This window comes from Pararge aegeria, chromosome 27, assembly GCF_905163445.1.
Source record: "Pararge aegeria chromosome 27, ilParAegt1.1, whole genome shotgun sequence".
Classification (NCBI taxonomy): Eukaryota; Metazoa; Arthropoda; class Insecta; order Lepidoptera; family Nymphalidae; genus Pararge; species Pararge aegeria.
In genome coordinates, this window is record NC_053206.1 from 3,907,655 (window position 1) to 3,932,713 (window position 25,059).

The window sequence follows — 25,059 nt, forward strand, 5'->3', positions numbered from 1 at the left end:
AATCAAACATATTTAATATTAGGTAGTTCTTCGTCCGCGTTCATAACATTTTTTTACAAAACTCACGGCCCCACGGGAACTGTTTATTCCTCTGGCATAAAAAACTATCTATGTCACTCTTCGGCCTTTCAACTAACTATAAAAAAAAAGGTCAGATTTGTTGCCTATTTTGAGCGTGAAGGAAATACAAAGAGACGAGCATACTTTCGCACTTAATATATTAGTGAGGAAGTAAGGCCGTCCTCGAAACTAAAAGCTTCTAATCAAATAAAAATCGCATCTATTTTGGGTAATACGAGTAATTCCGATGACAATGATAAGTCTATAACAAACGAGTAATATATTAACATAAAATAAAATGCCAGAAATGAAACAAATATCTATAAGAAAAATAATGATAATATGATATCATCTTAATTATTTTTTTTCGTATATATATCTTGTTTATTGTTTATTGTTTATTGTTATTAGGTACACAAAACTGGTAATAACTAAAAGTAGATCTATATATAAGTAATAACAAGTTTTGTTCTAAGCTACAACCCAAAGTATGTGTACACAACTTGGAATTAAATTAAACAGAAAGTAAAGATAAAATTAAAGTTCAAGACGCTGCTCCAATATGGGTTGATTGGCTTTACCGATACTGACCGTCGACTTCAGGCTCAGTAAGCTTACGATTTCAAAGGGTTTGCTCTACGCTCTCCACCAAACACGAGCCAAGAAAAACCACAATAAAATAAAAGATGATTTTTATTATGTATAAAAACACGCTACGACCAATAGTAACGGAGCGTCAATGAAAAATGTTACTGAGACCTGGAATCTTTTTGAGAGCAACACAATAATGTAGGCCGGATTTGTTCCTTTTAAAAAGTTCAATTAAAAAGTCTGCGACAGGATATGTCTACATTTCGAGGTACATAAATAAATATATGACCTGACCTTCGAGCCTGGTGAGAGGTTCGAGGTGATGAGGCGCGACGGCGACTGGTGGACCGGCCTGATTGGGATTCTGTAAGTGCCATAGAAATATATTTATATATATATTTTTTTTGGGTATATGTATATATGCACCACCTAACTATTTTCTGTATTTGCTTTCTTCGCCATCGGTTGCCTGGAAGAAATCGCAATAATAATAATAATAATAATAATCATTTATTTCAGGCTTTACCCATAAAATTTAAGTACAGTTACGACATAAAATTAAATGCAATTAAAATAAATGCATGTCAAAAATAAATAAAACTAAATTTAAAAAAAAGTAAAATTTAAAAAAAATTTAAAAAAAAAAAGCTATAAAGCCGCCAAACAGTATAGGATGCTTTGTTACACTTTTCTTCTTAATTTTTTTTTTTATTTTGTATTCAGAGCACTAACAACATGCATATTACACGTTTTTAAACATAGCACACACACAAAAACATGGACTGATATGCATGCCAATTACAAGTGCACATGTAATGGATGATTGTATATACTTTTATTGCACACCACTAAAAGAAAATAAAGTACACCGAACACTTATCGGTCCAGTGGCCATTTGGCTTCCTAGGAGATAGCACGTGCCTGTATTTTTTCTGCGAATTTTCGATTTTGATTGCAAAGTTTTTGTGGTTTGTTGTGTAACTCGGTACATCGGTCGACAGTAAGTGTTTTAACCTATCTTGTACGCCGCTAACAATCCTGCAATGCCTCCTATCCCGCCTAAGCCCCCGGACCTGAGTAGCAATGTGGGCTTTGCTATGGGCTCTCAGGCTTCTGGGTCGCAAGACGCGGTGGCTGGGGAATCGATGGATACCTCCGACCCTTCCCGCAGAGCCAACAAAAGATCCTCAGAGCAGGTGGACGCTCAGCCACCGGCTAAATTATCAAACAGGGCTCCATCTGATCCCATTAATTCGTTGTACATCCATCCCAACCTTAAAGAAGGCAGAAAATACTCCAACAAGGATGAGGGCCCGTTTCTTGTTCACGTTTCGCGCGTCGAGTCTGCCCCTTCTGCCGGCACTACCCTAAATCCAATTAAGTTCGGCCAGGTCATGGTAAATTCCAGGGTGCAAGATATTTTACGCGGAGGAATCAAGAAAGTTGGTAGAAATCGGATATGTGTCGAATTTAACTCACCAGCAGCAGCTAATTCATTTTTGAACAACCCACTTCTGGCCGCTAATCAGTATGAGGCTGTGATCCCCTCTTTCAACATCACGCGTATGGGTATTGTGAGGGGAGTTCCCTCTGACCTCTCCCTGGCGGACTTCGTCAAGGATGCTGAGGTCCCATCCGGTTGTGGGGAGATACTCAAAGCTAGACGACTGAACCGGAAGGTTTCCAAAGAAGGTCGTGTAGAATGGGTCCCTACGGGGACAGTGGTGATAACTTTTAGTGGCCAAGTTCTGCCGCATAGAATATTTTGTTGTTACACTGCCATGTCTGTGGAAATATACCAGCTCCCTACTATCCAATGCCATAGTTGCTGCAGATTTGGACATGTCGCAGACCAGTGTCGTTCTAAGCCGAAATGTTACAAATGTGCCCAAGAACACGTTGGCAAAAATTGCTCTACCACAGAGTCGTTAGCTCGGTGCCTGTTTTGCTCGGGTAAGCACTTTGCCACGAGTCAGTCCTGCCCCGAGCAAACCCGGCAGAAGTCCATCAAAAGTACTATGTCACAAGAAAATATCTCCTACTCGGAAGCCTGTGAAAGATATCCCCCTGTCTCAAGAACCTACTCAGATGCTGCCCGAAGTAATCCATCTCAAAATCCAACAATTTCTTCCCCAGCTCCCCCTTCCACTCATTCCTATAGGAAAACTACAACAACTCCAAGATCTCCCCGTCGCCCGTCACCACAAGGTTACGACCGTTTGGCTCACCAGTCAATCATCGCCGACCGTGACCCTCCTCCCTCGAGTAATGGAACCGTTCTTCAGCCCCAGGGTCCCGCTCTCCCTACTTTCTCTCTTCCTTCATCTAGTGACAATCTGTTGGATGTTTTGCTGACCCTTTTGATTAATATGTTTAGCAAGATGAATGACTTCCCTCTACCGCCCAACGTCGCCAATAAAATGTCTGAATTCCTAAATATTATTAAAATTCCACTTCATCCAATGGAATAGCCACAGTCTACGCCCAAAAAAACATGAAATTTTACATATGATTGCCTCGTATGATCCTGTTGCCTTTGCTATTTCGGAGACTTGGTTAGTCCCGGGATCACGGTTTCGGGTTTCTGGGTACTCATGTCTCCGGGATGACAGAGGCGATGGATATGCTGGAGCAGCTCTTCTTATTAAATCTTCTGTCACATTTACCCGTCTTTCTCTTCCTCCCTTTCCGACGAGCATCAACGCTGTTGCTGCCAAAATCAGGGATATATCTGTTCTTTCTATCTACATTTCGGACTCTCACGCTGTTCATATATCTGATCTTGAACCCATATTATCCTCTCTTTCCGGCTCTTTTCTTATCTTAGGCGACTTCAACTGCCACCACCTTATGTGGGGAAGCGCAGATTATGACATCCTTGCTTGTGATTTAGTGGACCTTATGGAGGATAAAAATATCTGTCTCCTCAATGATGGCTCCCCAACTCGCAGGACTGCCCCAGGAAAGAATGCCAGTGCGGTTGATCTTTCCCTTTGCTCCCCCAATTTCGGTACTCTTCTTTCTTGGTCTGTTTTGCACGACTCCTACGGTAGTGATCACCTCCCTATACTAATTTCCTGTCCCACCTCTTTTACTCAACCCAAATCCCAATTAAGTTCTCGTAGTTACCTCCTTTCTAAGGCAGGTTGGGAACAATTTGCCAAAGATTGTGACGCTTTTGTCAATAAATTCCCTGTATTGTCGCAGGATAATGCACTAGATTGTCACGAGAAATTGGTGACCTCCCTCAAAGCTGCCGCTGACAAAAACATCCCTATTAGACAAAGGGGTAAATCGTCTAAACCCTCTCCCCCCTGGTGGGATTCGGAATGTTCGGACATGATCCGCCGCAGAAAAGAAGCCGAAAAAGATTATTGTAACTGTATGACCATCGATAATTTCCTCCTATATAAAAGAATCTTGGCTTTAGCTAAGCGAATGTTCAAAAAAAAAAAGAGGAAAGGATGGATTCGATTTTGCCAAAACTTATCTCCCCGGACACCTGCGACTTTATTATGGAAAGCTATTAAACGCTTTCGAGGATCCTTCCTTCCCTGCGACTATTCCAGTAATGATACGTCTGTTTGGCTTAAGACATTTATTGATAACCTGGCTCCTTCTTCCGTCCCTTGCTTAAATTCTCTTCCCTCCTCTTATGCTAATAGCCGTCCTAATAGATTCGACGAACCATTTTCATGGTCGGAACTCCTGGCTTCTCTGAACCACTTGAGACATTCCTCCCCTGGTCCAGATAATATCCCCTACTCACTTCTATCTAACTCCGGGCCACTCACTAAAAAAATGTTTTTAGACATGGTTAATAGCTTTTTTGATCGGGGATTTGTTCCGGATTCATGGAAAAAACAAATTGTTCTCCCCATTCGAAAACCTGGAAAAGATCCTCTTTCTCCTTCCTCCTATCGTCCCATTGCTTTGTCTTGCTGTTTATTAAAAATAATGGAACACATGATAAAGAAACGGTTGGAATGGTTTGTAGAGTCCAAAAAGTTATTGGCCAGAAGCCAATTTGGATTCCGCAAAGGAATGGGTACTATGGATAGCTTGTCTATTTTGACCACTGATATCAGGATCGCTCTGACTAAGAATGAGTTTCTTGTTGGGGTGTTTCTCGACATATCTTCGGCGTATGACAATGTGATACTCTCCTTACTCAGAGATAAACTATCTAAGCTGAGTTTGCCTGAGAAGTTGACTCATTTTATATGCAACTTCTTGATGGAAAGAACTATAGAGGTACGGCACGGTGACTCTCATTCTCGTCCAAGACTTATTTGGAAAGGACTCCCTCAGGGTTCTGTGTTAAGCCCTCTACTATATAGTCTTTATACTCACGACCTTGAAGAGTCCGTCATCCCGTTATGCAATGTATTACAATATGCTGATGACTTAGCCCTGTACTCCTCTTCCCTCTCGGTCGAGGTTGCTTCTAACAGTCTCAACCAAGCTCTTTTTTATTTAGGAGAGTGGCTATCTTCACATGGTCTATCATTATCGATTTCCAAAAGCATTGTGGTAATTTTTACTAGGAAGAGAGTCATTCCCCCTATAGAAATAGCCTTTAACAATGAACTGATCCCCACTAGCAACAAAGTTAAATTTTTGGGAGTTATCTTGGACTCGCGTCTTTCCGGGACCCATCACATAAATTATACAGTTCATAAATGTCAATCAAACATTAATATCCTGAGGTGCCTATCAGGGGTGTGGTGGGGGGCCCACCCATACTCCCAGAAACTGCTATATAATTCCATTGTTCGCAGTGTACTGGATTATGGTGCCTTTATCTTGGAACCCAAGGTTGCAATAGGCAAAATGGACAAAATTCAGTATCAGTCTCTTAGAACTATCCTGGGAGCTATGAAATCATCTCCAACTAACTCTCTTCAAGTAGAAGCAGTGGATTCTCCCCTTTTTCTTCGTAGACAATACTTGGCTGATCGTTTCTTTTACAGATTAGCTTCACTCTCTGGCCATCCTCTGATACCCAAACTTTGTGAACTCTCCTCTTTGATTCCTGGTAATGGATTCTGGTCAAACAAGCCTGTACCGTGTCTAATAAATAGCTTCCGCAAATACAACAATCTACCTGATCCAACTTTCTCTGGCTCAATGTGTCCTCTTTATTGCACTCCCTATGACGCCTTAATTTTTCAACCGAATATTGTTCTTGATTTCGGAATTGCAAAAAAACAACCCGGGGCCAATGAACTTTTCTACAGTATCATCGACAGGTTTTGGCGTGAATGGACGATGATATTCACCGATTCTTCTAAGCTCACGATAAGTGGCGCTGTAGGCTCGGCAGTATGGATTCCTAAGGACTCCAATATTCTGAACTTCAAATGCCCCCCTCATACATCGGTATTCACTGGAGAGTTGGTGGCTATTCTAGAAGCTATAAAGTATGTAGTCTCTCACGGGATAAACAGAGCAATTATTTTCTCGGATTCACTGAGTGGCCTTCAGACCATTAACTCCAATCAGTTTGCATCTAAAAACACTTACCCCCTTGTTCTGCTTATCAGGCAGTCTCTTTTAGATTGCCATCTTCGCAACATTAAGGTCACGTTGGCTTGGATCCCCGGGCACTCGGGGATCCAAGGCAATGAGACTGTCGACTCTTATGCTAAAGAAGCCGTAGAAACAGGCAGTCTGGAACATTACCACTGCTTCTTTTACGATCTTTTTTCCATGGCCAAATCCGAACTTGATTCGGGCTGGCAGCGCCATTACGACCGTTCGAAATTAATTAAAGGTCGCTATTACAGTGACATCCAACCCTCCATCCCAACTAAGCCATGGTTCTTCCGCTACCGCCTTGTCGACAAACAGACGACGTCGGTCATCTGCAGACTTCGTATTGGTCACACATGTACACCCTCACGCCTGCACAGATGGGGTATTATCCAATCCCCCATCTGTGTATGTGGCCTTGAGGAAGGCACCGCAGACCACATCCTTTTCAATTGCCCAAACAGATCAGTTTCCCTGTACAACATTCTGCCTTCCTGTGTGCCCAAACCCATAGATCTTAAATCTCTTCTGTTCCTTTCATCAATCAACAAAAAAGTTCTAAATTCCTTAATTAAATTTATTCATTCACAAAAAATTAAACTCTAAACTGCCGATTGCTTGCTCCGCTTCTGTTTTTTCCCTTTGTTTTTTATAGTCTGTGTTTATAGATGTAACCTGTATGTTTTGTACTGTTTTGTGATGTTTATTTGTCTTGTGTTGTTTTTCCCATCGTGCACATCAAAACCACTCTGTAGAGTCCGTACGGGTTCATTTTTATAACCGATCAATCTCACCATAATATACTGTGCTATTTTCAGGAGTCATTGGCAGTAATGGTCGCTATCTTAAAAGTGACCCGGTTGCCATAAACAAAAGTTGAAGTTGAAGTTTTGAACACTTATCGGTGAGTTAAATTTAATTTATTGTTATTTTTTTACCGATAAGTGTTCGGTGTACTTTATTTTCTTTTTGTGGTGTGAAATAAAAGTATATACAATCATCCATTCATCCATTCACGCTTATAATATGGGTACAGATAAAAACAACAATAAACACCCAGCACTGAAAAACATTCAGATTCAACACACAAACATTTTCCAGTTGTAGGAATCGAACCTACAGCCTTTTTAATCAGAAAGCATAGACACAGCCCACTGCGCAAATCGACTGTCATTTGTGATCAAACCAGATTTTTTATTAATATGAATAGCATAATCCAAACAATTTTAAATAATGCCTCCTATTAAACACTGAATATGATTTTTTGTATGACGATTATAGAATTCACAATTTAAATATTTTACTCTGTAAGTTTGTTCAGGCTAATATATTATTATCGACGCAGGTTTCCACACGATGTTTTCCTTCGCCGTTAAAGCAAGTGAGAAATAATCGCTTAAAACACATATCTTTATATATATATTTCTTGCGTGCGTGTGTATGTCACTGAACTCCTCCTAGACGGCTGGACCGATTTGAATGAATTTTTCGGTATGCGTTTGGGTGGCACCCTGGATGGTTTAGATTAACAAATCAGCCCGACAGATGGCGCTGGGGCTAGCTAGTAATATTGTAAGTCATGTAAGCCAGAAAGTTTTTAGTGCCTTTGGGTCCTTAAAAAGATGGAAAAATCTCTTAAAATATCAAATACTCTTCTTCCTATTTTAGATTATGCAGATGCCTGTTATTTAGACTTGACCGAGGACCTTCTAAATAAGCTGGAGCGACTACAAAACTTATGCATAAGATCCATATTTGGTCTCAGGAAATATGATCACATCTCTGAGTATCGCAAATTTAAGTAGCTTCCTATTAGGCATCGGCGTAATCTGCATGTCCTTTCAATCCTGTATTCTACTCTTTTTCATCCTTGGACAACGTTTTAATTTCCTTGGCCAGTGTCCGTCTCAAGGATCACAGCGTTCTGCTAGGGAGAATATTCTCCGAATGATGAAATGTAAGTCCCAAAGTTACTCGGAATCCTTCACAATAAAAGCTGCAACGCTGTGGAATGCACTCTGACGATATTCGTCGCTTTAAATCCCTAGCGCTTTTAATCCCTATTTTCAAAAGCCGTGTTAGACATCACTATTTGTCATTATAATTTTGTTGTTCGTATATGTGTACTTATATATCTATAGTAAATTTATATAAATATTTATTATTGTATATATGCATATATATTTATATATCTTATTTTATTTATCTCCTTTAATAATTTATTATATTAGTTATTAGTAGTATGTACTTAAGTGTGTAAATTTATGTATTGTTTATAGTAATTGCGATTTCCCGTCTCTCATGTATTATTGTGTACTATCGTTAAGGTTACCTGGCAGAGATCACTTTTAGTGATAAGGTCGCCTTTTGCTTTTAATTTTTTTTAAGTATATTTGTAATTTCTCCTTTACTACGCAATAAAGATGTTGAAATAAATAAAAAAATGTGTCTAAGTTTATGTATATAAGATATAAATCGTGTTACTAAGTCTTAGTAAGGATGAAAAAGTATTCTTCATAAAGAATCACCCTGTAAAAATATTAAATCAAAGGCATATTTATTTTTCCATACAAACAAATTCAAAACATTTTGACGGCCGACTGGCGCAGTGGGCAGCGACCCTGCTTTCTGAGTCCTAGGCCGTGGGTTCGATTCCCACAACTGGAAAATGTTTGTGTGATGAAGTACATGATTGTTTTTCAGTGACTGGGTGTTTATCTGTATATAATAAGTATTTAATAATAATATTAAAGCTTTATTTACATTTCTTACAATTAAGTACATTACTGGCTAAATATAATAGAGTTAAATACAATTTTCCTTAATCCTAAATTCTTATTTTCTATTTTAATGTTTTCATAGCTAAGTAATATATTGCCCTTATTGTACTTATACTATCTAATATACGTAAGGACCGCCAGCGGCGGTAAAAGCCTCCTCCTTATTTTTCCATTTGCACCTGTCCTTTGCAAGAGTACTCCATGTCTTACCCGCAGCTTTCGCGATGTCGTCCTCCCATCTTTTCAATGGCCTACCGGGTTTTCTCTTCCAATCCATGGGATGCCAGTTGGTAACAATTTTTGTCCATCTTACTATCTTGACATCTTTGAATGTGACCCGCCCATCTCCATTTAAGTTGCATAATTTAGCTTTATGGCGTCTCTTGCTTTGGTCTCTCGTCTTATATCACCTAATGCGGTCTTTTAGTATTTATGTGTATTATATTCATAAAAATAAATAATATTCAACAGCGATCTTAGTACCCATAACACAAGCTACGCTTACTTTGGGGCTAGATGGTGATGTGTGTATTGTCGTAGTATATTTATTTATTATTTATTTTATTATTTTAACAGGAGTCATATGATTTTAATATTGTATTTGATGTCAGGGATGTATCTGAATTCTTTCATTAAAAACTATGGCAGTGGTTAACTCTAAAACTATTGGGTTTTCGGTTTCACAGATAAGTCTCAGAGACAGTACATAATGTCTCTAAGAATAATAATGTACTTACAAGCTTACGCTTGGTTGTTGGATCAAGGGTAGGATACAGAAGGCAGTAGTCCTTGAAACGGCGCGTATTGTGAGGAGGTTCCTCACTCTGGAGCCCTGACCGCCGGTTGCTTGGGCATTCAAAAGCCCCGCAAGCGGAGGGTGGATGTTTTTTTTTATAAATTTTTAATAGTGTTTTTTATTTTATTTTTAAGCATTGTTAATAATTAAAAAAATAAAGAAAAAATAATAATAATAAATGATAGAGAAATAATGTACAAATGTGGTGACTAACCACGGCTAAAGCCTGCTACGAGATGCTTCAGAAGGGCTAGCAAGAGGCAGGAGACAAAAATTATATCCCCCTAGACAAGTAATATAATTACCGTGTAGGGGAATCACCTTCCATATTCCCCTGCTAAAGCACGGGAATATGGAATAGGCGAATGAGAAATAAATTAATTATTACTCATATATTATGTGGATTTTATTTCCACTTATGCTTCAGTGCTCTGAGAGTTGATTAAGTGAAAATATCGGCTCTTCTTAGACCAGTGCGCGTTTGGAACATTCGTAGCTTTAGGTTTGAGTTGGCGTACGAAGTTATCACCATCCCCTTACAATTACGTAAACATATATGTATGAACGCTTCATAAGTGCCTGTGATAGGCCGACATGAATAAAGAAATTTTGAATTTGAATTTCAGCTGTGGGAGAAGATTATTTTTTATCCCTTCCCCGGGGAGATATTGTCTCCTGTCCGGTCTGTACTACAACAGAAGTAGAGGTTTTTACAACCACGCTTATTTCTTCCGCTAAGCAGCATTATTTTGTTCCGGTCTGAAGGGCGTGGTTGCCGGAGTAATTACAGGCTTAACACCTACGCCTCAGGTTATTGGACACAAGATGGTGTCTCACAAACTTTGCTGGACGTGTTCTTTGCATGCCCTGCGAAGTTTCTCTGTTCTATAAATTAAAGGTTTCAGTGTCATTATAAGCCTTAAACTTTACTCTGCCAACGGGAGGGTGTTCCGCAGCTCGCTGGGCAGAAAGTTTGGTGATCGGAGTACATGCTAGTACTAGCACAGAGGACGCTGCTGCCCGCTCTCCATTATATTCCCTTAGTCGCCTCGTACGACACCCGCGGGAAGACGGTTGGTGACACCTAAACTCCGATCTGCCGTCACCACACGGAAAGTTTCGGTGTAATATCATCATGTCAACCAATAGACGTCCACTGCTGGACATATGTCTTTTGTAGGGAGTTCCAAATACCACGGTCTTGTGCGGCTTGGGTACAGCAGTTGCCAGCGACTGGCTTGATGTCATCCGTCCACACCTCGTGGGGTCTACCAACGCTACGTTTACCGGTGCGAGGTCGCCATTCCAGCACCTCGGGACCCCAACGTTCATCGGTTCTCCGAGCTATGTGCACCCCCACTGTCACTTTAGCTTCGCGACTCGTTTAGCTATGTCGGAAAATCTGGTTCTTCTACGGATCTCCTCATTCTTGATTTGGTCACACGATTTGGTAGGGACACTCCAAGCTCTGAGTGACCCTGAGCCTTCTTATGAGATCCATAGCTAGCGACGACGTTTCAGGGCGGTCTAAGATAAGCGTTATTTAATAAAGCAAAACCCAATTTCGGTAACTCGGTTCCTCTACTGATTTCCTCACTCCTAAATTGATCACTCCAAGCAGAGCTCTCTCCATCGCCCGCTGAGTGACCCTTAGTCTTCTTATGAGAGCCATAGTTAGCACACGTTTCAGAGTGGTGTAAGATCTTCCTGAGCCGCTTCCCCATTACTGAGGATCGTGGCTCCTAACTGATATTGCCCACTTCACTATGTTTCTTCATCTCCTCCGATTCTCCACCTCATAAAAAGTACTGTAGACGAGACAGTCGACAGTTTCCCTCACCTGGTCCATCCAACGTCTCGGGCTATGTCCGCGTTGCCTCTTTCCTTCGATGTTCCCTGTGAGCATCAGCTTTTCTATACTGCTAGAGTCTTTCCTGGCTATGTGACCGAAGTACTGAAGTGTTTTCCGCAAACAGATGGTGGAGTTTGCACGCCCAGCGTTTTTAATATTGAAACGTTGGTCTTGTGTTGATCGAGGTGATGTTCAGAATCCGTCTCCAGCACCACATCTCAAAAGCGTCAATCCTCTTCCTGTCGGTGGCCTTAAGAGTCGATGTCTCAGCTCCATAAAGAAAGATGGACAAGATGAGTATGCGTACTAGGTAGCATTCTCGCCGTCTCCACGTACGTCGTGAAATCTTTCGATCTTTCCATAATTTAGAGAGCTGTGACATAGCACTCTTTCCCATTAAAGAACTTCTGTTTCACAACCACCTTGTTGCTGATATTGGAGCCCGGAAAAATAAAATCGTTTATTGTCAACGCCAAAGGCATGCAGCACGATTAAGCTAGTGTGGACCAACTATGTTTGTAACTAGATAGTGCAAAAAGTGCCTAATTCTATTATTCTATATTGTTTATGATCAAATGTTTAAATTTGAATTAAATTTGTTTTCACTCCGCTGCATGATTTGTGCGTTTATTTTTCTCCCCAGTACCTGTAATTGTTGAGGACCTGCTGTACCGCAGGTTGATTCAAATAACCAACATTTATGTTTTCTAAGTCAGCTGTTCCGTTGAGTTCCAGTTTACCGGATCGATGTCAATGTCGGTAACTCGGTTCCTCTACAGATCTCCCCATTCCTAAATTGATCGCGTAGAGATACTCCAAGCAGAGCTCTCTCCATCGTTCGCTAAGTGACCCTGAGCCTTCTTGTAAGGGAAACAGTTAGCGCACGTTTCAGAGTTTTGTAAGATAAGTGGCATTTAAGAAAGCAAAACCCACGGTGTAACTTTAGTATATAAGTCGTTAAACCTGCATTTTTAATCTGATGACTGGATCTTTATAAAGTTAGTTTGCGAATAAACGTCCTAGGAGATACAGGGTGACAGCTGTCGTGACATTACGCGGAAGCAACAAAAATGATTCACAAGGTATTTAGAGTGTTTTTTTTCTTCTATTTTATTTTTAATTTTTATTTGTTGATTATCAACAATTTCATTGACTCACTTATTATTTGTTTATCGGCACACTAACTTACTGTGAAGCGGTGATAGCGTATTGTTTTCCTACAAAAAAAAGATAAAAATTATTAAAAAAAGATAAATATCAAATGAAAGAATTGTTTTTTTGAACTTCGGCGAGTAGTTCCTGAGTTTAGCGGGTCAAAACAAAGAAAAACCGACCAAGTGCGTGTCTGACTCGCGCACAAAGGTTTACGTACCATCTGTCTATATATATAAAAGAGAAAGTGTGTGGGTATGTTCCATATAGGCTCCGAAACGGCTGGACCGATTTCAATGAAACTTTCAGGGAATCTCTGGATTGACGTGGCGAGTAATCCTGTAAAGTTTCGTGACGATCAGAGCACTAATATTTTAAAACTGTCAAACTGTCTAATACAGCTTTTATTTACTTTGATGATATTCTATTGTTGGGTGTACATGGTGTAGATAATGATCTTCACCCGCTCGAGAAGAGAATAGAAGAGAATGAATACGGAGAGAAATAAATGATTTAATATATTATGAGACTTAAATTAATAATTTAATGATGTAAGTTTATTGTTTTAATAAAATAAAGCAAAATCTAGCCCGGGGAAGCGGGCTGGGTACACAAACAAACAAACAAATCTTTTTTGGCATTTCATTTTTTTTTACTCCTCTACAAGTTAGCCCTTGACTGCAATCTCACTTGGTGATAAGTGAAGATGCTGTTCAAAATGGTAGCGGGGTAACCTGTTAGGAAGTACGGTAGTCATACCCCTAATCGGTTTATACGCGACATCGCACCGTAACACTAAATCGCTCAGCGGCACGTGTTTGTCGGTAGGGTGGTAACTAGCCACAGCCAAAGCCTCCCACCAGACCATGAGAAATTTCTAAAAATTTGCGTTGCACCAGGGAGGGCGTCAAAATTTCTTGATAAAGCGGCAAAAGAAATACATAATCTGTAAAAAATTCAACTGGCTTACTATAACGGTTCATGAGATTCAGGTGACAGACAAACAGGCAGACGAACGGACAGCGGAGTCTAAGTAATAGGGTCCCGTTTTACCGCTTGAGTACGGAACCCTAAAACAAACCCATTCAGCTTTTTTATTACTTTAGATTATAGAAAAACAAAACACAAAATAAATAATTTATTTTATAGTGTAATAAAAGATTTAGAAAAGATCAATTTCTTAAATGTATTCATTAGACAGATAATAAAATGGAGATTGTAGCGCGAAAATAGCATAATATGCAAGAACATAATATAATAAAAAACAACATAACATGTTGTAAGGTTATTGCATGAAATTTTGCTTTGTAAAAACAATAGTTTATTTTTCTTGTTACGCTAAATAAGTATAACTTCTAACGCGTGTACATAACATAAGTACACACACACGTTTTTTAAATTTAATATAAGTGATTTATGGAAATAAAGTCAAAGTCAAAAATATCTTTATTAGAGTGATGCGTACCTACATAAGAATTACACGGTAGTGCGATGATGGCGATAACCACATTCGTAAACTTAAAACTAAAGCTACGAGGGTTCCAAACGCGTCCTGGTCCAAGAAGAAGCCCACTCCGGGTATATTTATTTAAAGGGTTCTTCAAATTAATGCGGATGAAGGCATTGCAAAAATTCTAACTACGAGACCAATGAGGTAGTTATTATTTATAAATCAATTAGTTTTTATAATAAGCTGATTGATTTATGTAAAAGGTTGCTAATTGGATACTTCTTGAAATGCCTCTTAATAATGCAGTTTTTATTACGTTACGCACAAATGTTATAAGATTGCTGTGTGTGTATCTGTGGTATCGTGGTTCGCGACTATGGAGGGTAGAGGTAAGGAGAGTCATCTGTGTATATGAAAAAGTGTCGTCAAAATGTATTAAATTAGGATGGCGCAACATTTGCATCAGGGTAACTCTTAAAAGAAGCGCCAAATATAAATATTGTTAGAGTAGGCTTGAAAAATAAACAAGGAAGTATGGAGATACAAGGAAGTAAGGTTATATTTACCACAATATTTTATACAACGTAAGTTGTTGAAATTCTCAATAATTAACTACTTTAGTCGATAATGACATTAAATTTTTTAACTCGGTATACTTCAATTCATCTACGATTGCTACATTCATACCATACCCTGTGCATCCACCAGCGCCATTGTGGAGGATTTTTAAACTGTTATTTAGCGCAACAACTGGACACTTTTTCAACTTTTCTCCCATATAAGATGACTCTCCTTACCTCTACCCTCCATATTCGCGACGGAACGGACTCGTTTTTTTGAAGTAAAACTTCTTTAGAATCGTTGTAATTTTTAAACCGGATGCTACGGAAAAAACGACAGGTAAGAGACACAAATAAAAAAATGAAGGTGGCAAAGAATGAGACTGAAATATACATACTATTTTATCTGTTTTTTTCCTATTTAAGTTACCAAAGAAACCGAATAGTATAAACAAACAAACACATAAATGTATAGGACAGGGTGAGATAGAAAACATTATACATTTTTTTACCTATTCTAGTTACCGTGGAAACTAAATAATAAATCTTACATTTATCCTAATAGTTCTGATACTCTACCTCCACCTCAATCTCTCGTAGGCTACTTTTCAGAAGTTACACTTCCGCCGTGTGTGAATAAATAGCGCAGGTTTTTTTTTGTGTTTGAAAGGTGAATTAGACGGGAGTGTTTTTGCTGTTCTATGAAAATCAGTACAAGATGGACGCCGATTGCATTACGGCGGATTACATTTTTTTCACAACACCCAGATAGGTATCAAATGAAAGGGCAATATTTTCCTCTACGAAAAAACAAATTATTCGTGGTTCCTTCCTGTAACACTGTTGCACGAAGCATTGCGTAATACCGCGTTCACTGTTGTATGAGATCTATTCCATGACGGGTGCATTGTCCCGTGAATTGTTGAGGTACCTACTCTGAGAATATTGAATGACCTTTTCGTCAATATTCGCAGAGTATCACTGTAATGTTTTGTATCACTCATGCGGGGAAAGTAGTATCTTGACGCTCCCTGTTGCGGTTGAAAAAGAACCATTTGCCCATTTTAAAATTTGAGTGCGACAAGTAAACTCAAACAATAATTTGAGTGCGACAAGTAAACTCAAACAATAATTTAATGCGACAAGTAAACTTGTCGCACTCAAATTTTAAAATGGGCAAACGGTTCTTTTTCAACCACAAGAGCGAGCGTTCTACTTTCCCCGCATGAGTAATACAAAATAGTATGTGCAACAAGTGCGACATCGATTACCCAACTCACAACAACTTGTCGCACTAGTTGCACAATATACTATAATGTCATCTTAAATGTCAAAACATTTGTCTTATAGTTATCCATAAATTATGTAGTTCTATCTAGTTAGTGTAAGTGGCCCCGCCGTACTAACGAGATGTAAAATAAATAATTATTTTTTACAATATATTTTAATTTGAAAATAAACTACATAAACTGAACAATTTATGTTTATTTATTCCTAATTCTTTATAACACTTTATCTGTTAAAATTTAATATTTATTCTGGTTTTATTAGTTGCACTAGCTTTAGTTTTTTGCGCCTATCTGCCTAACTTACCAGAGATTTTGAGCTAAGTTATAATACAACATTTAATAGACACTTTAAGAGTTTTTGTTGTTTAAAAATAGCGCATACGCAAGACAAAAAAAGGCCTTTGTCTAAACTAAATAGGAAATCATTATTCGAATAAGCCCATTTTTATCTCAGTAAGACAAAAACTTTGAGAGATATGATTTTTTTTACGTTTAAGAATATTTCTACAAAAAAAACAAAATGGCTGCCACACAGTTAGGACTGGGATTGGTAGAGTGTATTTGTAATGAAAAATAGTGGTTATATGAGTGTTAAAAATATCGCTAGTTCATGTCCGGACACTGTACTAGGGCGCGAGTGCGTGGATTTTCTTAACTTGTAAGTGTGCCGCGAGCTTAATAGGGTTGAGAACCCCTGGGTTAGTCCGTTATCATGGTAAGGTGCAACCTGTGAACTAGTAATTTAAAAAAAAGTTAACGCGTTTTTAGCAGCTAGTTTTGCATAAATTACACAGTGGAATTATTTTAGTTTTTGAAGTTAAACTTCTTTTGGCGCGTTAGGGAAAATAATGAGAGTATTTTTTTACGATGCGCGCACACGCCGTCACAAAAAACCGACACCCTGAAGTTAGCAATAAGGTGTACACTTTCAATTATCAAAGTCTGCGGGCGCATTCGGGTGATTCAATTGATTCAATTGTACATAAATCTCAAATTTTAATGTTGGTTGTCTGATAATGAGTCTATTAGTATTCCAAATTTAATTATGTTTATTATGTCCATTTCTTTAATAGTATTAGAAATATTTTTGATGTTATCATCATATCATATCAGTGATATTTAATAAACTAAATGATATTGCGTTATAATAAAACTTTCAATGTATTAAATACCTTTTTCTACAAACGTAGAATAAGGCGAAAGATGAAATTTTTGAAAAGATTTTAAATTTTTATCTCGTTACGCCAAAGGAGTATAACTTCTAACGCGAGTACATAAGTACACACGCGTTTTATTTTTATTTTTTACTACAAGTTAGCCCTTGACTGCAATCTCACCGCTGCGCAGAGAAGGTGGTCAAATCTATCTCAAAAGATCATTTTACGTGACGCACTGTTTATCTGCCTCGCAAACAGTCGCTCGTAAATCTAAATGTCACCACGTTTCATCTTAAAAGTGCATTAATATTTTACTCTAGAGGCTATCGCTAGAGATCTAGGTTCCGATTTCATACCAAATTTAAATAAACAACCATTGTTTATTTAAATTCCAAGTCCTTTATTGTTATGTTGTTTCAGTAGTTGTGGAGCAAATATATATAGTAAATATACCATACCACGTCTAGGGCAGGGCGGCTCGAGGCATTCAAAGGCCCTTTTTAGGGCCAGTGGTTGTAATTATTGTTGTGGTTGTTATTGTTGTTCAATTCTGATACTGTTTTTTTTTCATTGGAATAAAATCATTTATTTACAAAACCAACGAAAAATATATTTTTCTAGGGAAATAATTACAAACTAAAATTAATATTTGCAATAAATATAAGCCGTCTAACTGTTCACTTATGGGCATGGTACCCAAAAAATTCTGGCGTAATTGCCCCTTTGAATTGCTAGACTTAGCCGTTAAGCTGAATAATGAAATCTGCCAACGCTTCGGTCACCAGACGTAAGGTACTGTTTGATTGCTTGTTTTTAAACGGTCAGACATTCAAACGGCTCTGTTCGTTACCGGTGCCGTTATGGGTTCCACCCCTCGGGAAAATCGTTAAAGGACCCTTTTAAGAGCCACTTGCTAATTGTTGTTGCTATTTCTTACCTGTCGTTGTTTCTGCTTTCCTATTGTTACTGTTTTGGCCTTACGCTGTTGTTGTTTAATTTTAAGTATTTATTAAAAGTTACGTTGGCGGTCGCTTTGCTTTGCTGTCTCTGATTGTTGGCCCACCTGGCTTTCCAGACGGGTGGCCCATCGGAGATGGCAGATCATTTGGGCTTATCCGGAAGGCATGGCGCCCCTGGTCCTGAGACGCGCCCTCGTCACAGGGTAGTCTCGGTGATGGGAGGAGCTTCTGATCGTACCACTGTTGTGGCAAGATACTCGCGCCGGGAGGACTTGGTTTCGCCAAGCTCACGCAATTCATCGGTGTCACGGGGTTCAACCGCGATTCCTAGGGAGAACTATGGTTTAGGGAGCACGATGGCAAAACTTAGGGCGGCGGAGGAGGACACGATGGAGACCGCCTTGAGTCGGTTTCTCCGGGACTGCGTGGTGGGGCGGGCGGCGCGGTTCTGGACCTAGGGCAGGGGATGGTGAGCGAAGAATCTTGCCGACGGGACCCCACCAAACTCGGCACACAAGAGTCGCGGGCTTGGGCGGGAAGGAGCACGGCATCCATTATTCAGTTGGCTACCAAGTCCAGCCATCTCAAAGGGACATACGTGAAAAGAGGAGTTAGCGGGTTAAAGGAGGAGGCCTCAGAGTTCCAGGGCATAGTGGGAGCCCTAACCACGCGGAACAAGGCCGAAGAAACCCGCCGTCTGCAGGTGGATAACAACTGCCTCCGCTCTGAGCTAGCTCGGAGCTTATCAGGGCGGAGTAGAAGGCGTATCGGCGGGACTTCACCGAAATGAAGACCGCAATGACCGAGAAGGCTTTGAAGATGGAAGCAAAGGGAACTGCGTCAAAGGAAGCGGAAACGGGTACGCCACCTGTTTCGGCCCAACATGCGGTCGTTTTGGAGGAATTAAAAGCCTCCATAGTGGCCGCTGATGGCAGGATGTTGAACGCCCGTTTTGCAGGGATTGAATAGCGTCTCCTGCCTGAGAAGGTCATCCGCCCACCACTGTCCTCAGACAGAAGGGGCCCTGCTCCTTGCCGCTCAGCTGGGACCTCACAGGCAGCTCGGAGCCTTTCAGGTGGGCTCGGAGCAAGACCGGCCTCAGCGTCACCTGGGGCACCCCCGGCGACAGGCGCCAGCCGAGCAGATCCGCAGGAAGGAACCTGGTCGGAGGTGGTGAGCCGAAATAATAGGGCCAAAAAGATCCCACTGGTAATTTCCCGACGGCAACATAGAGGCCCCCTTCGCGACGGCCTCTAAGCCCAAGCCAAAGCCCAATTTGGCTGCGCCCAAGACTGCAGCCGGCGTAATTACCCTGGCTCCGGAGGCGGCCAGTGAAAGCGTGACCTACGCTCTGGTCTAAGAGCAGGCTGAGAGAAGGGTTCCGCATCAACAGGGTTCTCAATCCGCATTCCCGCGCCAATCCTGGCTCCTTGAGGTTGGAACTCAGAAATGGCGCGGGAATGCGGAATCTTTGCTATGCCACTGGGGGCCAGGCTCTTGGAGTTACCCAAAGAGCACACCCAAGACCAGGCCGAGTTACTGGCGCCGCAAAGCAAAAACATGAGTCTGGACGATTCTGACACGGCTGTAAAGGTAGCGGAGGCGGTGGTTCGTGCCTGCATGCCGGGCGTCTGCTGGTGGGCTGCGGAAGTTCAGGCACTGGAGCACCGCCCATTGCGCTGTTTTAGGTGCATGGGCAAGGGAAACACGGCGTCCCATGCCCACCTCCCTCCAAAACCGAGCAAGATGTAATACCGGTGTGGAGAAAACCGACACAGACACATAGGATGCGAGAGGCCCCTGCGCTGCGCCATCTGAGCGGATGCATCTCAGCCATCAGGGCATCGTGGGGGGGAAAAGCTGCCCGGTCCGCCCCTCTCTCCTCTCGAAAGGGGTTTCGGGTTTGTGGTTGCGGGATGGGGACCGTAAACCGTTGTCGGCCTGTATTTTCCCCCAGTAATTGGAGTATTTCCTCGACTCTGTCAGCGAAGCCGTTTGCCGGCACAGCGGAGGGCGTACCCTGGTTCTTGGAGACTTCAGGCAGGGCCATGCTGGTGTGGGCTGAGCACCTAAGGCTCTCCCCACTCAATAGGGGGAACGGTTGCTGAGGTCTGCGACTCCTCAATGCCGAGGGCCCGTGGATGGCACCGCCGTAAACGGGTGTACTGGAGCCCGCAGGGACTCTTCCCGTACTCCCAGGCACACGTCCTCTTAACGATGACCTCCCCGGTACCTAAGGTGGGGCGTGCATCCGCCCCACTGGCCGATAGCGGTTCTGTCCCTCTGGTTATCGAGGAGGAGATGGACGTAGCCTTTGGTCACCTCCGGTCCAAGAAGACGGCACCTGGACCAGACGGTATCCCGGGTCGGGTCTTATACATGACCCGGGAGTTCCTTGAGGCACGACATCGGAAACTGGTCAACCAGTGTCTACTAGCTGGACAGTTCCCCAAGTCTTGGAAGGATGGACTGCTGTGCCTCATCATGCTGGACGCTCCATCGGCGTACCGACCGATAGTCTTGCTCAACGAGATCGGGATTGTCTTTGAGAAGATCCTTACTTACCGGCTCGTTGGGTATCTGGAAACTGTCAGTCCAGGGCACTCGGTGGTGCAGTACGTAGAGTCGTTGAAGGCCCTAACGGATGAGGCAGTTAAATAAATAAATATACTACGACAATACACACATCGCCATCCAGCCCCAAAGTAAGCGTAGGTTGTGTTATGGGTACTGAGATAGCTGATGAGACTCTTTTAGAGGCAGTCCGGTACCATGGAGTTCCTCCATATCTCAGAAGGCTGTTGGAGTCATACCTTCAGGATAGGTGGGTATCTTGAACGGGGTATCATAGGCAACAAGACCGGTGGAAGGTGCTCAACGGGGTCCCGCAGGTGTTGGTTTTTAAGCCAGTATTGTGGAACAACGGCTTCGACTGGCTCCTGCGGGCCCCATGCTGCCTGGGACGAGGATGTTATGCTATGAGGATGACACTCGTGTCAAGGCCCGCGGGAGCACCTTCTCGGAGGCGTCCCGCCTGGCTACGGTTGGCACGTCCCCCGTGGTAAAGAGGATCCAGGCCTTGGGTCTAAGGGTTTCGGTTCCTAAAACTGAGGCCCTCCTTTTCCATGGGCCACGAGAGGTCCACTACGAGGTGCCCACATCACCGTCCAGGGTGTTCAGGTGGAAATAAAGGCCCAGATGAAAGATCTGGGCCTCAACCTTGACGGTTTTTACAAGATTTTAAGTTTGTAAGCTTAGTGTGAGAAAAAACAGTATGAAAGACTTGAATTTTGATTCCAGGCATTAGCTATCGGAGGTCTCAGCGTGATATCGTGCTCTAATGGATTCATGTACGGGCAAGTGGCTGGTGTCATCGATGCTCTGCAGAAGAAAGACGAAGGCATTGACCTCAGCGAGGGACAAATATCATTGATAGGTACCGATGTTTTTTTTTTATTGAATTCATTTATTTGTTGTTCACAATACATATTGTTGATTAGATAGGCATATGAACATGAAACCCGGGCTTTGCAATATGGTTGAAATTATTAAAAAATCAAACCAAAAAAAGATTATTAATTTTTTCTGTTTTAACAAGATTGTAAGTTTGGGAACCTTATTTTAGATAGACAGTTTTTTTTTTAATAATATGAATAAACTTATTATACCTATTTCATTTATTATTTATTTAAACTCTTTATTTGTATCACTACACAGTTGGGAAAATAAAGGACGAATAGAGAGATACACAAAGACTGGAGTAGAATACAAAAGGCAGCCTTATCGCTTAGAAGCGATCTCTGCCTTACCTTACAATTAGGGCAACAAGAGTGAGAACAAATAGATAAATAATTTTAAATTTCTACAAGTATATTATAATATAGTAATTAAATGTCTGCTTGTTTATCATAAAAATGTCAGAGCGTTACAGTCAAGATTATTGGAGCTATAATTTATAATGGATATTTTGCTAGAATGTCATTTTAGTGTTTAAATTACAAAACGATAGAAGCAAAATAACAAAAGTTTTCAAACTTTTATTTTAGTAGTTCCCCAGCTAAGTTTATTGAATAATAAGATTAATATTGAATAAATATATATATATTTGATAATTCAAAAATTATAACCTTGTACGCACTTGTAAGACTACACAGCCTCCCTAGCGGGACACGGTCGCCAAATATATCCACTATACTTGTTTACATTAGGTATTAGTTAAATATGACTTATTTTTGATGGTACAGAAGTCCAGTACAGACTAGTGACCTACTTTTTTTTCGGGTTTTAGGATGACTCGTGAATCCCCTTTTTCCAAAAGCATTTCTAAAGCTTTTTTTTAAATAATGTTAAACAGGAAGTATGTGAAGTGTGCTGTGTGATATAGAAAATAGTATAATTATATTTTAGTATGTTTTTTATCTATGTATGATGTTTATTACTTTTAAATTTAATGTAAAATGTGTGCAAACTACATACATGTCCCTTAGCTGAATATCCGCAAAGTTTTGCCCGTTATCCATCGGCTGGCACATAGCACTCCCCGTCAACTTTTGTAGCAGCTAAAGCCTGACTAGAATTTTATCTTTTCCAGCTTCGTCATTAACCATTACGTGCCTAATAGGCTTCGGTTTAGCTGCTTACGCAACAGATAAAATCGGTAGGCGATGGCCGTTTATAATCTTCTCAACAACAACTGTGCTCAACTGGATCATCCTGTACCACTCATACGAAATGTACCAGTTCATGCTGTCGAGGGTTATCGGGGGCATTTCAGTGGGCGGTTTGGTTAGCTTGACTATATTTGTGCCATCTGAGTATACTCCACCGGTAACCAGAGCTTTTTACTTAAATATGGTGACAACTGTTGCGCCCGCCATTGGAACTACTCTGGGGCATTCTTTGGGCATTATTTTACATTGGAGAATAGTAGCATTGATCGGTATTATACCAGCCGCGTTGGGAATTATACTTCCTTACTTCTGGGTGGAAAGCCCGCACTGGTTGGCCTCGAAAGGGAGGTTCGACGAATGCGAAACCGCATTTCGACTATTGCACGGCGAGAAGTTAAACTCCGAGAAGGAATTAGGGATGATAATCAAAATGGAGACCAGCAAATTGAAGACAGCAAACGAAACCAACAGTCAAGCAACATTAAAAAGGTTGCTACTGGCGTTCAAGAAGAAATACTTCTGGGGGTTGATATTATTGAGCGTGTTCATACACGCGTATTTCGCTGCCGCTGGAAAATTAATTTTCAGTACATTAGCAACTGTTATATTGAAAGAAATCACTGGTACGTCGGATGTGTTGCTTTACACATTATTAGTTGATGGATTCATTATTATTGGATCGTGTTTGTCTTGTGTATTGATCAGGAAGACTTCTATGAGAGCTTTGCTGTTTTCAACTGGTTTCATTGCAAATGCTATACTGGTTGTTTTCAGCGCTTGCTTTTATTTCCAAAATGGCGAAAGTTACTTTAACTGGATCAACGTGACCTTGCTGGCATTCTATTTTATAACCATTAACGCAGGTCCGTACCCTTTACTGGAGGCTATATTCAGTGAAATGTTTCCATTGGAATTAAAAGTGTACACTTTTACGTTATCCGGTGTCATACTTATCGGATCTTTGACGTTAACTATAGTTTTATTGCCTGTTATGGTTAGTTCTATCGGTTATCACGGATTGTTTTTGTTGAATGCGGGAATAATGTCTGTGAGTCTGGGTTTTATATGGCTGAAGTTGCCGGAAACGAAGGGTAGAACTCTCCAAGAAATTGAGATGTACCTGAAGACCAACAATTTTGATATTGATGAAGTAATCACGAAGGAGCAATCGAAGGCTTTGATTTAGCATATATACTCATAATACTATATAAGATATATTAAGTAAAGTATATTAAGTTTTGAAGTTTAACGTTAAACACACTGACTTGTTTAACATCTCAAGTTTATGACATATATCGTAAATAACAAATCAATAATAAAGAAAATGATTGTTAATATTATTGGAATCCGCCTGCCCAGCATGGTGATTAAATAAATAAATATACTACGACAATCAATGGAGAACACTTCATACAAGCACAAAAGCACTGCCACCCGAATTATTTTATATATAACTCGTATTGGAGGGAAATTTTGCATTGAATTTGTCCATATACCTGCTTTATGCATACCCTGCTCGACAATACACACATCGCAATCTAGCCCCAAAGTAAGCGAAGCTTGTGTTATGGGTACTAAGATTAATAATGAATATTTGTATGAATGTAACATAAAAACTTATAATATACAGATAAAAACCCAGACACTGAAAAAAACGTGTGTGACGTCACGGGACGCCTGCCAGATGTGAAACAACTAAATGGTTTTCTGTAATTTAATGCAGATATTGCATAATGAAAAGATTTTAACAAATTTGTTCCACAAATTAAAAAAAAAATACAACTAAATGGATAACCACTCCCTTTTGTAAGCCGGTTAATAATAACTGTTTTATTACAAAATTAATATTCATTTTTACTATTCTATCATTTATTGATTTTCATTTTCTTTTTTTTTTAATTCTAAACAATGCTTATAAAAACAAAAAACACAATTAAAAATTTATAAGAAGAAAAAAAAATCATTTTTATTGTTACATACGTAATACAAAAATTCAATCGGCGTTGCGTCGCCACGGCCTGTGTCGCCACGCCAACAATCAGGTTTACCCTCCGCCTATAGATGTCATACATTTATGTTCATCACACAAACCCACGGCCATGGACTCAGAAAGCAGGGTCGCTGCACACTGCGCCAGTCGGGCGTCCACTCCTCCAGTTGGGAGGTGGCTTATTCCAGCGGTGGACTCCCTGGCGCAACGTTATGTTA

The 25,059-nt window shown here is 40.6% G+C and overlaps 2 protein-coding genes across 2 annotated transcripts; both read left to right on the forward strand.

The window, feature by feature from the left end:
- Window positions 1-3,583: 3,583 nt before the first annotated feature.
- On the forward strand, window positions 3,584-18,971 carry LOC120635548. Its single transcript, XM_039906564.1, has 4 exons — window positions 3,584-3,661; window positions 3,859-3,968; window positions 5,433-6,594; window positions 18,552-18,971. Exons 1-4 carry the CDS (start codon window positions 3,584-3,586, stop codon window positions 18,969-18,971), a joined length of 1,770 nt encoding a protein of 589 aa, XP_039762498.1.
- A 2,178-nt stretch (window positions 18,972-21,149) lies between these two features.
- Window positions 21,150-24,037, forward strand: LOC120635549 (probable metabolite transport protein CsbC). The gene is made up of 3 exons (XM_039906565.1): window positions 21,150-21,332; window positions 21,482-21,617; window positions 22,773-24,037. The coding sequence occupies exons 1-3, from the start codon at window positions 21,150-21,152 to the stop codon at window positions 24,035-24,037; spliced, it is 1,584 nt and encodes a 527-aa protein (XP_039762499.1).
- The last annotated feature ends 1,022 nt before the right edge of the window (window positions 24,038-25,059 follow it).